Source organism: Blastocystis hominis (genome assembly GCF_000151665.1).
Source record: "Blastocystis hominis, Singapore isolate B (sub-type 7) whole genome shotgun sequence assembly, scaffold_16".
Lineage (NCBI taxonomy): Eukaryota > Bigyra > Opalinata > Blastocystidae > Blastocystis > Blastocystis hominis.
In genome coordinates this window covers 53,378-70,531 of record NW_013171823.1, presented here as the reverse complement: position 1 = coordinate 70,531, position 17,154 = coordinate 53,378, and the positions used below count along the sequence as shown (strand labels likewise).

Here is a 17,154-nt window from a genome sequence, read left to right as displayed (position 1 = left end):
AAGTTCGCGATTGCCAACTGGAACTCGACAACGAGCACTCGTACAGATCTGTTCCTGCCAGATCAGTCCGGGACGTACATCCTGAAAGGAGTAGAGGCTGGGGCTTTCGGAATTCAGTACACATTCGAGACATTGAACGCCTCAACTCTATTCCACGATACCCTCGGTGTACAATCGACAAACATGTGTCTCATTGCTTACAAGGATAATACTGCATATGGTGTAACCGTACCTGCAATGGGTGTTTCTTCTGGTTATTTTGTATTCAAGAAGGAAACAAATAATGAAGTACCCACGACGAGCGTCCTTGACGCCTCTACCATCTACCAGGACATCCTCGGCTGCACTAGCACGGAGCGGTGTATCGTGATCAACGATGGAGCGGGTGTGAGCAAGTTGACCTTACCGTCCACAGCAGGATCGTACGTCTTGAATGTATCTAGCAGTGGTGTGTCCTTTTCAACACCGCCTGCCAAGCTCTCCAAGACGTTCACGTACACCTGGTCAGGCAGCGGTCACAGTGTCGTGTCCGAGTATCTCGGATCAGACAATTCGAACTTGACGGAAGGACTCATGTTATCTTCGAACAGCAAGTACCTGGTCACGATCGATTTGAGTCTCAAGTGTGGTAACTACGAACAGGCATTCGTAGGCTTTACAGACACGCCGACCTTGGTAATCACTACGTCTCAAGCAACGTTGCTGAAGACAACACTTGACAGTCCAGTACCATCTATGAAGGTGTCTGGCACATCGATTGTTACACCGACAAAGGACGGTGCACTATCGCTCGTTGTAACACGCAGTGGTGATACGACGATATCCCATACATATTCAAATTTCCAGGTAACCATCGTCGAACTTTAAGGGACAAAGTGGGGCGACAAAGTCGCCCCGGGAAGCCTTCGGCTTCCCACAAAGTGAAATAAGGGCGACTTAGAAACCATAGCTTCCAGTCTTTTACTTTGGCGGTAATCGTTTACCCGATACACATTCGAGTTGATCAAATGCAACACCATCGATATCAATGAGAATTATACCACCACCTAATGTCATCACACGATGACCTTCGATATCATAGATATTCTCATTGAAAGCACGGAGTTCAGCAATGTTTCGGGGAAGCGAACCTTCCCCGGCGGGACTTTGTCCCGCAAGTCCTCCTACTTCGTGGGGAGGCTTCGCCTCCCCGGGGCGACTTTGTCGCCCCACTTCACCCCACTTCACTATGTATTTATCATCATTACATGATTTCACAAGAAGATGTTGAAGATCAGGTGAATTTATCAACATATATGGAGGATTATACTCATTATGATAATTTGTACCTTTGGGATCATCAACAAATGAATTAATCATATCATGCACGTATTTACGTGTGATATCAAGACGTTCATCATTCATCCAACAGTTCATTTGTATTTCTATTTATGTTTACATTATTTAAATCTATTTAGGCATCCCTCATTTCACTTTAATCTCTGTCGGACTGATCGATATATCACTCCCACTGTCGTCATCGGATCCATTCTTCTCGTTGTACACGCATAGGCAGTGACATCTGTCCTTGCATTTCGAGTCCACCACTAGCTTGTGGTTCTTTCTTCCACTCATCCATTTCCATGCACTTTTCAGCCATTGAATAAAGCGGTTCATTTATGAACGAGATCAAGGAACTACGGAAACCAGCCAAGCGAAAAGGTGCAACTCGAGTGATCATCAGTTCATTCAAGAGAAACATATACTTCATCGATCTCATCGATTTCTCTTCCAAACAAGACAAATGGATTCAGGAAGTGTTGGGCAGACAGAAGTCCACCGGATTCCACAAGAATCGTGGATACAAGTATGTCCTTGTATGCATTGATGGATATTCGAAATACCTGATGGCTCGGCGACTGAAAAGCAAGAGTGCTACAGAAGTCACGCATGCGATGAAGGACATCATTCAAACATACGGACCACCAAAGCATATTTGCTCGGATCGAGGCACCGAGTTCACCAATGCCATCTTTCGTACCAACATCTTGGACAAGTATGACATCACCATGTATCACATGGATTCAGCGAATAAGGCAGTACTAGCCGAACGAGCAATTCGAGATATCAAGGAAGACATCATGGTTCCATTCAATCAATCGAAAGGTGTATGGTTCGATTTGATCGATGGTGCGGTTCGTAGACACAATGCAAGGAAGAACAGAGACACCGGATATACACCAAATGACATTTGGAACAACGATATCTTGTACACGGAGAAGACAGAACCATCCAACATGACAGCGAAGGACACAACACCTCAATTCGATGTGGGTGATTATGTTCGAGTGACACGAAGACCTCGTGTTCTGGAAAAGCGATCATTGACGAGCAAATGGTCTCAGGACTTGTATCAAGTTGTTGACATTGACGATCGATTCATGCCATTAATGTACGAAGTGAAGAATATGGAAAGCGGTAGCAAGCAGAAGTGCTATCATTGGGAACTCCTGGCTAGCAAATGCAAACCACAGCCAGCACCTCCAGTCACGCGATCCAAGAGTCGAAAGGAACCCAATGCATTGCGTGATGCAGCAAGGTCACATCGACCCATTACGAGGAGTCAGAAGAAAGTAGTGGGCACGTAGTGCCCACGGGGAAGCTACGCTTCCCCTAGGTGTTCGAAAACGATCGTGATGCTCTTCACACCACCTAGAAGCATGAGAGGAAGATTCGAATACGTACGAAGGACAGCAGAGCTTCCCCCAATATTCACAACAGCATAACCAGTATGAGACACAAGACTATTCAATGTATCGATGTACGGTCTGTCTAGGATAGGCGTGTTGTCAAACGTGACTAGCACTCGATAACCCTTTTCAACCACCGATTCGATTGATGTGCAATCGTTGAACATGTCTTCAGGAAGGTACGTTATGACAGTCGTGGTTATCAGGTACGATCCGGACGGCATAGGCGGCATACCATCACCACCCCATTCGCTATTGAATGATTCGGTAGTTTCTGGTGTGTATTCGAAGACAAATGCTTCGTTCGCTTTCACGATACAAGCCGCACTCCCCCACGAGTACTGAGGAACACCATCCACTGTCTCTCGAATTAGCACATGATGACCGTCCTTCTCTGGCATGTTGATGAGCATGTTGTCGAGCTTCTTGAACGTGTAGTTGTTTCCATTGCTGCTGAAAATGTACGACATTTACTTTTTACTTTGGATGATTTCATGGCGAAACTTTGTTTCGCCGGGAGGAAGCATCGCTTCCTCCCATTCGTTGATATGCACGAACGTACACACCCTTCAGACACGCACCATCATCGATGAACAGATCGGACAACTCGGGAGGCACTTCATCATCCACCACCTTGTAGACCACGCGTACATAGTAGTTGGAGAAGAAGTAAACAGCACGATTCTCGGTTACCACAGGTACCACATAAGGCTGTGTGTCATACGTCCTACAGAAAACGTTCAGAGGCACACCTAGCAAACCATTGGATTTCAATTGAGGCAATAGATACTCCCATTCATCCTCGGTAAACAAAGGTGGACGAGTTTCATCCAACGTCATCTCCATGCAATCATAGTCGTGCAATATTAAACCACAGTTCACATTTGCTTGCGGGGAGCAAACACTGAAGCCGAATAGACGCTCGGAATTGATCGGATACTTGGTGTGAATGACAATGTCGGCGAGTTCGATATTCTCGTCTTCACAAGTGCGTACCAGGGAAGACCATGTGTTGTTTTCTGTTTTCTTGTACTTCATTTAGGGAAGCATCTAGGGTTAAAAGAGAAAATATAAATATATAAATATATAAATGAATAGACCTACTCATACTTTGAATCCCAATACTGGCCGACAAATTCAAATCAACGGAGTTCGCTTCTGGAACCTTCTCAAGCGTGGATACAAGTACGACGAGAAATTGAATCGCTTGTACGATACACCTTTACCACCAGATACGACAAAATATGTTCCCAAGTCGAGAATACTTTCTCCCAGCAATCGCTCCATGATTATTGGTGGCACAGCATACTACGAGTTACTCCATGACAACTACAGGCGCGTAAAAGGACAATGGGTGAAAATGACCAAAGAAGAAGCTGAGGCATACGATAATGATCCAGACATTAGCATTGCATTCGCTGACCCCAATTCTAGTGATTCTGATTCATCGGAATCCGAGTTCTACGACATCGATGAATTCGAGTACGATGCGGATGGTCATTCCATTTTCCCATTCTAGGGATGCCTTCGGTAGCTCAAGGAGGAAGCCAAGCTCCTAACTATTTCACTTTGGTCACACGTGTATCACCACTTAAAGATTTTGTGACCCTTATATAAATGAGTTCACAACGCGAAGGATATACTATCAACCCTGAAACAGGAAAACAAATCAAGATTGGTAAGTCGACCTGGAAGCGATTGGCTGCCAAGTACTACAGGGTCGGTGATACGTTCACCGATCAGACCATGCCTGACACGAGAGCCTATGTGTCGAACAAGATATTCGGGAAGAAACTAGCAACACCGAAAGCACAGGCAACACGTCGTAAGCGAGTAGCAAACCCTGCCATCGAGGGAAAGCACGTGTACGTAGGAAGCGAGGCATGGAATGACCTCTACAACCAGTACGAGTGGGATGGACACAAGTTCGGTGAGAAGCGACAACGTCACTTACCCGCTTACCTGAACACCGTGGAGAAGAGACGTGAAATGAGACGCAATAAGGCATTCGAACGATTCGATCGCAAGGTATCACAAGGACGATTGAGTGATGTGATCGATTCAACTCTCGGGTATGCACTCACATACTATCACACCGTGCAAGGAGACATGTACAAGGAATGGGTGAAAGAGAAACGAACCAAGAAGGACTTCCGTCTCAACAACGATTTTGACAACAGGTTGTGGGTTCGACTACCGGGTGAGAAGAGCGATGAGGAAGTGGAACCGATCAATCTCATATTCGATGAGACAAATGAATTCAATGAAGTCTTGAAAAAGTTCATCCTCAATGGTATGCGTGAATACAACCAGTGTTTCGTCACCATGATGGCATACAACCTCATGTTGACACATGACGGAGATCCCAAGATCCTCAACCTCACCGATGATCGATTGGGACACCTTCGCATCGTTCGTCGAGATCGCATCGATGAGTGGATCGAGGAGTACCTGAAGTGGTACCGAAATGGTGTAGAGGAACAGGAGACAGAGGGAAGTGGGTTCGGGTACCATGGGTGGATCGGCTTCCACATTGAGATGTTCCCACTACGTACATTCGTGGGGTACAAGCAGCACACACCGTTCGTCATCGGACGCACAGCGCTCAACCCGGATTTCGATGACAACCGGTGCCTGCAGCGGTGTCTCATTCTGGCCAGTGAAGGCGGACACAAGATCGTCGCGAATTGCAAGATTGGCGATGCAACCGTGTACAACAAGTGGTGGAAGCAACCCGACAAGAACAAGGTGTTCGGAGTGACCATTCACGAAGTGGAGGAGGCGATGGGCATTCGTGACAATGCACCCTTCGTAAAGGCAGCTTCGCTGCCCCGGGATGCCAAAGGCATCCCATTCGATGCGAGTGAAGAGAAATTCGCCGCATTGGAGGCATTGTTGAAAGTATCGCTCAATGTATTCGAGGTCACACTCTTACCTGGGTACATCGATAAGACGAAGGAACAATTCGATTTATTCACATGCGATGTCGTGTACAAAGGTAAGGAGAAATCACGTTCCCCTCTCTCCCTCTGCATCTTGAACGACTTGAATCTACCTGAGGGCACTCCAAAGCACTTCTTGTACATCAAGGACTTGAACGACTTCAAGCATCGTATGATGCGACGAAGTGATGCGAAGAATTGTCATACATCGAGAAACGCAAAGTGCAGGTTCTGCGACGACTTCTTCGGGTCTCGCAAAGACGTTCATGCTCATGAAGTACAGGTGCACCGAGAACTCGTTGATGAAAGCGAGCAGTACGACTTGTCAACCAATGAGACTCGGTTACGATTCACCAACCAGCGATATGAAATGCCAGCACCGGTTGTCGTGTACGCTGACTTCGAGTCAGCCATTGATGACAAGAACAGACACAAGCCAATCATGCTATCATGTCTAGCCGTGTCACGCATTCCAGCCATTGACAGCCAACTTCGAGTCTTCCATGCACCACATGAGAGTGAAGAGGATCTTCGTCCTTTCATGGACTATCTCACACAATTGCAAGGGAGAGTGAAAACGTATCTCTTCGATGAATTACCACTCGAGAACTCTCCGAGCATCGAGAGGGACTTTCGTGCAACAACCGTGTGTCCCTTCTGCCACAAGAAACTGGAGAACGACAAGGTGAGACATCACGCACATGTGACAGGTGAATACACCACAGGAAAGGGAGGGATATGCAACTTTGAAGCCGGGCAGTATATCTGCACCTGCTGCACCAAGTGTAATCTCCAACTCTCCTTCAACAAGAAGAACTATCGTCTACCCGTATACTTCCACAATGGCTCACACTACGATTTCACGTTCATCATGAAACTCATCGCAGCTCATTCAACCTCTAGTGACTCCTTAGAAGTCATTCCAACCACTGAAGACAAGGAGATGCAGATCGAGTACAATGGCATTCAATTCAAGGACTCGTTGAAGCTCATCAGCAGTCCTCTAAGATCCATCGTGGCTCAGACACTCGGTGGTAACCTCGATTTGTACGTGCACACCAAACAACAACTACGCAAGTACTGTGAATCACGAGGTAAGCAATGGAATGACGAGTACATCGATCTGTTGACACGGAAAGAACCCATGTTTTACAGTCTCATCAAATCGTACGACACATTGAATAACACCACCATTCCTTCTCGTGAACAATGCATTGATGATATGAAGGGAGAAATGATGCCCCAAGGTGAATATGATCACATGGTGAAACTGTGGAAGATCTTCGATATCAAGACATGGGGTGAGTACTACGAGTTGTACAATGTACTCGATGTAACTCTCATGGCTGATGCATTCGAGCACTTCCGCGTTACCACACTGAAGGCATTCGGTGTTGATCCGATGCATTACATCACAGCACCACAAATGGCCTATTCGCTCTTCTTAAAGGTCACCATGGAAGGCGATCATAGCGAGAGTAGCCTCATGACCCTCGCAAGGAAATGGGCTCAGTACATCATGCGCATCAACGCGAATGAGGGACTTGAGGAGAAACAACTCGTGAAAGTGTTCTTGAACCGCATGGGTGAGTTCTATGAGAGCAAGGGAATTCGATTGATGGAGACAAATGATATTGATGACTTCATGCGTCTACTCAAAAACCTGCGAGGAGGCATCACACAGATCGTGAAAAGGCATGCCAAAGTCGACCTTGACAGCACCGCCAACAACGGAGAACAATCATCCATCTACTACCTCGACGCCAACAACCTGTATGGAGGAGCAATGCACAGAATGATGCCTTATGAAATAGTGGGTGTACCCGAGCGACGAGAAGTAATGGAAAGGATCAACCGTGATCCGAATGGGTGGGTACAATCACTCAAGACATTCGGTAAATATGGGTTCTTCATCGAATGCGATATCGAGGCACCAGTGGAACTCCATGATAAATTCAATGACTTACCATTCTTCCCCGTACAGAAGGCGGGCATGTACTCCGATGGAATCAAGAAGTACGCAGCGAAGAACGACATTGTGGACAAGGTCAAAGAGGTGAATACACCGAAGCTCATCTGCGATCTTGTACCTCGACGCAAATATCTCGTACACTACTCTCTGCTGCAATTGGGTCTTCAACAGGGATATCGTTTGATCCTTTCTGCTGGTATCCACCGCCTCATTCGATTCAAACAAGCACCCTTCATCTTCGAATACGTCAATATGCTCAGTGAAAAACGAGCCAAGTCCAAGACTACTGTGGAGAAGAACCTGTACAAATTATTAGCAAACTCAACCTATGGCAAATTCGTGGAGACTGGGTTGAAACGAATGAAAGTGAAGTTCGCTAGCACGTGGAATGAACGTGAAGCCATCATTCAGAAGCATGGGTACGATATGATCGCAGGAACCACCATGTATTCCGAAAATCTGATCGGCATTAAGCTGAACACACCGGTGCGCAAGGTAGAGAAGCCGTTCTTCATCGGGTTCGCTATCCTCGACATGTCCAAACACATCATCTACGATTTCTACTACAACATGCTCAAGAACACATTCGACACCGTGGAGTTGTTGGGACAGGACACGGATTCGCTCATCGTGCAGTTGAACGACCGTGGTAACATCGTTCACAAGATGTGTGACATGTACAAATCATTCGACTTCTCTGAACTCGATAATACGAGCTACTTCTACGGAGAACTCGTAAAATACTACGAGCATGAAGTGGACAAGAGAAAGTTCCCTTCATTGGAATCATTCCTCAACTTCAACAAGAAGTTGCCGGGACCCATATTCAAGGATGAGCATAACGGGCATCGCATCACTGAATTCGTGGGACTTAGACCAAAGATGTACTGTTTGATTGACGAGAAGCATGTAGTGCATAACGCAGCGAAGGGAGTTCCTCGCAATGTGGTGATTGATGGAGAGAGGATGAGCGTGAAGAACATCGAGCTGTACAAGCGCGTCCTTGAGGCAGAGAAGAAGGAAGATGCAGTGATCGAAGGTACTTTCAAGCGTATCAACAACCAGGCCTTCAATATCAGCACGAAGGAGCAAACCAAGACCCTCATGACTTGCACGGATAACAAACGTTGGATCTTGGACGACAACATACACACACTTGCATTCGGGCATTATAGACTGAAGTAAAGGAAGCAATCTTTCACTTTGGACAATGGGGAGGAATCGAAGATTCCTCCCGGGGCAACGTACGTTGTCCCCATCACAACCATGGATATCATGGCCTACAATGGAAGTCAGGTTAACATTGCAGAAATTTGCCGAAATTGGCAGCCATGGGTTTCCGCGCGTTTCTTGTTATGGACAATACGGTAGCCAGGCAGGCAATGGCAGAAAATGGTGGAAATGGCAGAAAATGATCACATTGACCAGCAATAACAACCATAATAGTCATGGATATCGCACATTTCAGCACTCGTGTTTTACTCATGAGTGCTGAAATTCTTATGAAACGCAAAAATCAAGGTACCAGTTGAGGGGGTCTGAGGGGTGACTTTGGGGGATTTTTTGTGTTCTGACGGGAATACGCGAAAACAAAGATGGGGTCAGAGGGGCGACTTTGAGCCGCGCACTCTCGTAGATGAGGTCGGAGGGGCGACTTTGGGTTCCGCGCGTTTCCCGTCATGGCCATCGAGGTGACCAGGTAGGAAATGGCAGGAAATGGCCGAAAATAACAAAAAACGGGTTGCCGCGGTTATTTGGTAGGAAATGGATTTCCGCGTGTTTCCCGTCATTCCCCTACTACTATAAAATATCCACATTCCTTCAAACGAAAGATACTGTTCAGGAAAACAATTGTGAAATGGAGTACTATCACAAAGCAAGCAATGCTGACTCATTCTAGCACATTAATTTCATGCAAACGATACTGATTATTAGAAAAGCAATATTGATAACTATTTCCATATAATATTAGTGTCTTTATATAGCTGTGTATGTTTCTTCTATGTATTCCCCATTTCATGTGATTTCAAGAATTAGCTTCAATTCACAAGTATTTATTGTAATATTATTTAGCTATTAGTAATAACACCACACACATCGAATGAGAACAAAATACCGCTTTCACAATATCTAGAGATACGGTTTTGCTATCAAAACTCTCGTTTTTCCATTTTTTTCTTGTATAAAAATGAGATATTTTATTATTCCTTTGGTTTGCGCAATTACTATTTGTAGACTATCCATAATTGTTATTATCCCTAGCTTTGGCTACTAGTGAGTGTGCTGAAGGGTTGGTGTCCTTCAGCATTGAATTGACGTTCGAAACGGGAGCCTCGACGTGCTCGTTCGTGTTGAAGGATCGTGCGACTGGCGAGGAATTGGAGGATCGCTCGAACTTCGGTGACTACAGTTCGGTCTCGATTCCGATATGTCGTCCTGCAACGACCTATACTATGGTACTGAAGAAGCAAGGCACTGGCGGTTGGGGCAACAGCAAGGCGACGGTGAAGCTGGCGGATGGCCGCACGCTTCTGTCGGAGTCGTTGGCTGCCGGAGCGACGGAGAAGGAGTACAACTTCAATCCTGCGTATTCTGTGTATCCTCAGTGGACTCACTGGAGCTACCTGGTGGACGGCACGGCCGCTCCTGCGGGCTGGAACACTCTGAGCGGAGCTCCCTCGAACTGGGAGACGCAGCGACCGGGTCAGTTCCCCGCGGCCAGCGGTGTGACCCAGTACTATTTCACCAAGTTCCAGATCGAGGATCTGACGGAGTTCGCTTTAATCGACATTGCTGTGAACGTGAAGGCCGGAGTGGTTGTGTATCTGAACGGAGAGGAGATCCGTCGCTACAATCTCCCCGAGAATACGGAGGTGAAGGAGGATACTGCGGCTACGGGCGAGAGCGGCGAACCGTTCTTGCTGGTGACTGGAGAAACCGTGCAGAGAGAACGGCTGGTGGTGGGCGAGAACATTCTGGCGTTCGAGCTGCATCGCTATGAGGCGAACGAGGAGACGAACAGCTTCGATGGATCTGCGATTCTGATTCTGGACGGCATGAATATGTTGCTGGATGGTACGGGTACGACGGTGCCTGCTTTGACCGGAAACGAGGGATCGGACAAGGTGTTCGATAACAATCCGAACACGAAGTTCTTGTCACGTACTGGAGTCTGCGAGGGTGTGGAACTGATCTGGTCGTGGAGCAATGATCGTCGTGAACCGATCAGTGGTTATGGTCTGGTATCTGGAAATGACTGCAACAACCGCCATCCTTCGGGTTGGACTCTGTATGGTTCGAATGACGGAGAGAGTTGGGCATACCTGCAGTCTCAGACCTTTCAAATGTTCACTTCGTACAATCAGCAGAAGCAGTATAGCATGTTCAATATGGATCCGTACAACAAGTACAGATTGGTGGTTCTAGAGTGCTCCAACAGCGAGACCTCGATGAACTGTGATAACTGGGGAGCGACGAAGAGATTCCAGCTTGCTGATTTCTATTTGTATGCAAAATTAATCCCTTCGAATGAGTATTGCCATAAGGAAGGCGACTTTGCTGTAACAAAGAATGGAGAGACTGCTTATGCTGACTGTCCGTCATATTATGAGGGAACTCGAAGTCGTTATTGCAATGAAGGAACGTTTATGGAAGAAGTATCTAAATGTAATCTCACCATTCCTCAGGGTATTGATTACGGAAATTCAACACTGGAACTGATTCAGAACAAGGAAGTGAACATCGTTCCTGAGATTTTCGGAGCTGAGGTAACTGTGTTATCGTTACCCACATTGCCTGAAGGTCTGACTCTGGTTCCTTCGACTGGAGCGATCACTGGCAAGCCGACCACGGTGCAGGACTCTAGAAAGTACACAATTATAGTGAAAAATCAGGCAGGATCAAACGATAATAGTACAATTAGCATAGCAATAGTACAAGCTCCAATTGATGATAATGAATCTAATGGTGGAATTGATGGGATGGTTGTGGTTATTGTGGTTATTGTGGTTGTTGTGGTTGTTATAATTGTTGTCCTAATTATATTGCTGATCAAAAAATCAAGCTCTAAGAAATCGTTACCAAAGACAGCTAAATCTGCGAAGTCTACGGCTCCTAATCAAGCTCAAGTAAAGACGAAAACTGATGTAAATATCTAATGTCTAATTCTAGTCCAATATATTCTTATTTATATGTTTTGCTGGAATAATAATAATTGAAACAAATAGAATGGCAATGGCACTCATTCAGTTGAATTGATTTACAAGTTAAGTATTTCTATTGTATCAATGACATATATGAAAGTGTATGAAATAATATGGGGTAATTCATTGTGTATTAGTTGTTGGAATAATATACTGCGAATATTTAGATGTTTGGGGGTATAAATTGAACCACTAATGGGGCTATGATTGAGGTAGAGTCACGATATTTACCAAACATGAAAATAAGGAATATAATACTTGATTTCTTTTGTCATGTGTATTTAGATAATGGACAATACTTCCATTTATTCTCTTCTCCTTACAACACACATATTACAAAAAACAGGCATTTGATACACATAAAATAAGCTGTTTGTTTATAGCTATGAAGAGGCATAACTCTATACTAACGATTTCTTAATGGATATATAAGAGGACAGAGTGAGCAAAGTATACATACCAAATAACTTTTATCCTATGTTCGTATAAACAATGTGAGTCATTGTCGAATGGAAGAATCATATGCTGTTATTATTTCACTCTGCAAATTAACCTTAAAACCACATAAAGTGGATTTTGACAAACAATAATAGAAGTTAGTGAATTTTATGTTTATGAAAGGCAATAAAAAAGAGAAATGAGTACAATAATGATAATGATAAAGAAATGAGGCATAATTAACACAACGAACAAACGGAGTGACAGTAACACTATTGGTGAAATAGAGTAATAAAATCCATTATTTGAGGTAATAACATGGATGCTATAAAACAAGAAACATCTCCAATTTTAACTCTTTCTACAATTATTTAAAAAATACTATATGCAGTACGGGAATATGCGCATATTAGCTTATTACATCGACAATCAGTTTGAAAAATGGTTGTCATTATGATTTAATAACAATTCTTATCATTGGATTCTTCGTGCTTTTGTACAGTATATACAATAATCTTCATACTTTTTATACTGTTCTATTATTTTTCTCACTAAAATTCAAAAGTGAACAATTCTTTTCGAATATAAAACCTAGTCATAATATAATATACTTTTAATAATTATAGATCGCTTCATTTAATGCAGTATACACAAATCAAATAGAAATGGTACTATCCAAATACATTCACATCCGGTTTATGAATATAATCTCAAAGAATCAGTTATTATTTAGCCGACTATCTTGATGGCCTCAATATGACCATTAAAATCAATAATAATACATTTCTATTTGAAACAATGAATTGAACTCGATCCTTTCAAAACAACATTTCTATTGGTCATATTTATATTTAATTATTTCTAACATCGATCACATCGAGGATTGGAATATGCTTGCTTAGCCAATTTGCGTTGTGATTATGGAAATGAGTCAATTAGTGATTAGATCCTATAGGAATGACCAACGAATGATAGTAACGGATTATAAACAAACAAAGTGTGTAAGCATTGAACATAAATAATCAATGAAATCTATGGAATGGAGTGATCAATGCTGGAGTAATATCTGGCTCATTTCGATTGTATCGTAGAACAGTGTGGTGCTTGTGAATATGCACACTACATTACCTTATGGTCATGCTTCTGTTGCAAATGCAGGTATATCTTCCGATTCGGATACATACTTTTGAGAATATTTCACAAGATCGGCAAGAATGGGAGAAACATCTATGAGTGAAATACAATAAACTAGATTATCAATACTCTCAATAGATTTTGATTGAACAGAATCAAAAGAATTAGGTAGATTAACATCTCGTAGATTTGGAATATCTAAATACAATCAGTATTCAATTGTCAAAAATACTTTCCAATGTTACTGAACGAGGACATTTGAAACTATTTCCTTTTGAATTAATAATAGTTGTTAGATTTGGAAGATCTACATTCAATCATTTCATATCCATTATTTTTTACTTCGCAGTATCAAGGAGCATGATGAATCATTCTCCTTTCCATAGAATGCCCCTAAACCTAGTTGGATGAATTGCAGTGATGGAAGATCTATTGCCAATAATTATACTCAAAGTCGTTCAATACTCTCGATTATTGTTGTTAATGAGTCGCGGAATGCATTGTGGCCTATAGAGATTAATTGTAGATTTGGAAGATCTATACATTACCCAAATACTCAATATCATATCAATACCTTGAATCACAAAGGAACTGCACGAAAAATTGAATGATTTACTTTCAATTGTACCAATTTGAATAGATTGTAATTTGGGCAAATTCTTCAATTCAAAGTCTCCAGCAAAATCACTGAAACTGATCGACCAATTTGAATGGACTCCAATGATTCACAATTCAATATGTGGAATGATTTTGAATTGCTACATCCATACCTATTCTTTGTCTGAGTGAATGAATTGCTTCCGATTTTGATCGTTTTCAATCGATTCAATCCATCGATTTTGAATGTTTGCACTGATCCAAAACAATCATCGCCGATTTCGATTGATTCCACTCGAGTAAATCGCGAGAAATCAAAAATAGCATAATCAATATCATTACAAGCCCAGTTGGGAATAGCTATGGAAGTAACAGATGCAGTAATCGATTGAATATAATTGTGACAATAGAAATATGAGTGAATAACATTATAGACATCTATAGTCAATAACAAAAACAATACATACCTTTAAAAACTTTATTTTTTGCTTTCTGAAAAGCGTTAGGTAGCTCAACATGTTGAAGATTTGGAATATCTTAATACTATTAATATTCAATATTCAGAATTACTTTCCAATGTCACTACGCGAGGATATTCGAAACTACCGAATTCAGAAACGATGGATGAAAATACTGGGAGATCTACAATCGATCATTTCGAATCATTTCATTTATACTTCGCATTATCAACGAACTTGATTCATCATATTTCCCAGCAAGTGCAGCATAACCGAGTTGAATGGATTGTAGTGATGGAAGATCTATATCAATCATTTTATTCGAATTCATTCAATACTTTCAATTATTGTTGTTGAGGAATCACGGAAAACACCATCACCTAATGTAATGGATTGCAGATTGGGAAGATCTATGCATCATTCAAATATCAATATCATATCAATACCTCGAATCACAAATGAACTACGACATAAATTGTATGAATACCTTCCAATTGTACCAATTTGAATGGATTGTAATTGTGGTAGATTCTTCAATTCAAAGTCGCCAGCAAAATCACTAAAACTAAATTGACCAATTTGAATGGATTCCAATGATTCACAATTCAATATGTGGAATGATTTCGATTTGTCATTTCCAATACCATTCTTTTCCTGAGTAAATGAATTGCTTCCGATTTTGATCGTTTTCAATCGATTCAGTCCATCGATTTGGAATGTTTGCACTGATTCAAAACATTCATCGCCGATTTCGATTGATTCCAAATTATACAACAATGAAACATCCCAATCAATCAATACACAATTGTCACTCAGTTTCAAATGTTTCATTCCCATATTCAATGGCTTGCTTCCATTTCCTTCATATTTTTCATCAATATCACATTCAATTCCATTATACCATTCACATTCATTCACTAATTTACCATATCGATCATACACTTTTCCACTTCCAAATCGATTATCATCACACCAATATCCTTCATATTCAATACATCCATTATTATGATAACTCGTTCCATATCCAAATCGTTTCCAATTGATCATTATGCCCTTGTACACCAATATTCCATCATCATCATACATTTCACCATATCCAAATGGAATTCCAATTTTACCTTCTTTTTCTTCCAATACCAAACCTTCAAATCGACTTCCATGATCCAAATCCACGATTTCTTCTACTACTACTCCATTATTATATGAAACAGAACCAATTTGATGATTTCCAATCACTTTCAACACTTTCTGCTCATTGACCAGAAATCCTTGATTCATAAATACTCCATTATTGAATTGCAACACCACACAATCTCTATTACTCAACATGAGTGAAATCCAGCCATTTGGTTTCATTTCTTCACCCAAGTATATTTGCACATTTTGAATCATAGAACTATCAATATGATAGTTACTAATAGCAGAATTGACAAAATCAGCAATGTTTTCCATCGAAAAATGGTAAAACTGGAAGGAAACGTTTTTGTGGGAAAAACCTACATTAAGCTTTTTCTCATGAACGATCATCAAATTCCTCCTTTTTTATGACACATACATCTCCTTTTATGATGGTATTGCTTAAACATGGATGTGATTACATAGTCTATATGAATCATTTCGAAAAATGAGACTATCAATACGTGAATAGTGAACACCTCCAAAAAGTACATTATACGACATATCTATGATACCCCTCACTTTATTTATTCACAACTCTCAATTTACACAGAACATACTAACACGCTCTGAATCATTTTCTCTTGATCTCAATGAATTCTATCATACTATGAACCTGTAGTTTGCACATTACCATGATTCAATTGTTATTCTCATATCATTGTTACCTGTTGTATGAGACAAGTGTTCCAGTAATCATTCTTTCATTACAGTACAACTCAACTCATTGCATATACCATTTCTAAATGCGCAAACCATTCGAACTCTCTCCTCAATCCTTAATCTATTTCTATTTCTATTATTACGATGATGATGATTGCCCGCCCTCTCCCATTCCATTCTTTATCACCAGACAACCCCTTATTTCTCCTCCTTCAATAAAAAAAGACGTTCATAACAACAAACACTCCACAATCCAAACAACCATTCCGCTATCCACGTGCACACAGAGAATCGCTTCACTGGCGCCTTCTTATAAATCTCATTTTCCTTTAGCAAATAATTTCTTCGCCTCATTTCCCCGCCCTTTTTCCTACCTCGTATCCATCGACTCACTCGCCAATTCCCGCGGTTCTGCTCTTCCCTCCATCCCCACTTCCTCCGCTGCACAACGACATACACCAATGAAACTCCCGTTCAAATAAGTCCCGTTTTTTGCCAATGCTCGTTCCACGTCTTCCTGACGGTGGAAACGGAGAAACAGGGAATTCGAGGTGCTGGACCGACTCTCTGCGATGAAACTCCCACGCTGAAACTCCTCCAACACTCTCGAAGTATCTCCCGCGGGAAACCCGAACACCCGAACCTATGGGTTAAGGGGGTGGGGATGTTCAACCCAGGCAGTTTCATCGGAGAACTCTTCGTGAAAGCTGATTGGACGAGAGGAAGAAACGTATTCCGGCTGATACACTTGAGGCTTGGAGGAATGGGAGGGAGAGTGGGAGAGAGTGGAAAGATCGCTTTCTGCAGCGGTTTTACCATAAGAAATGGAGTCGCCTCGAGGGT

General features: G+C 42.4%; 1 protein-coding gene; it reads right to left on the bottom strand.

The window, feature by feature from the left end:
• Window positions 1–16,509: 16,509 nt before the first annotated feature.
• On the bottom strand, window positions 16,510–16,876 carry GSBLH_T00002052001 (uncharacterized protein; the record flags this gene model as incomplete). XM_013040563.1 has 2 exons in its annotated part: window positions 16,686–16,876; window positions 16,510–16,654 (listed from the first exon to the last, which is right to left on the bottom strand). Exons 1-2 carry the CDS (start codon window positions 16,736–16,738, stop codon window positions 16,510–16,512), a joined length of 198 nt encoding a protein of 65 aa, XP_012896017.1. The 5' UTR covers window positions 16,739–16,876.
• Window positions 16,877–17,154: the final 278 nt, after the last annotated feature.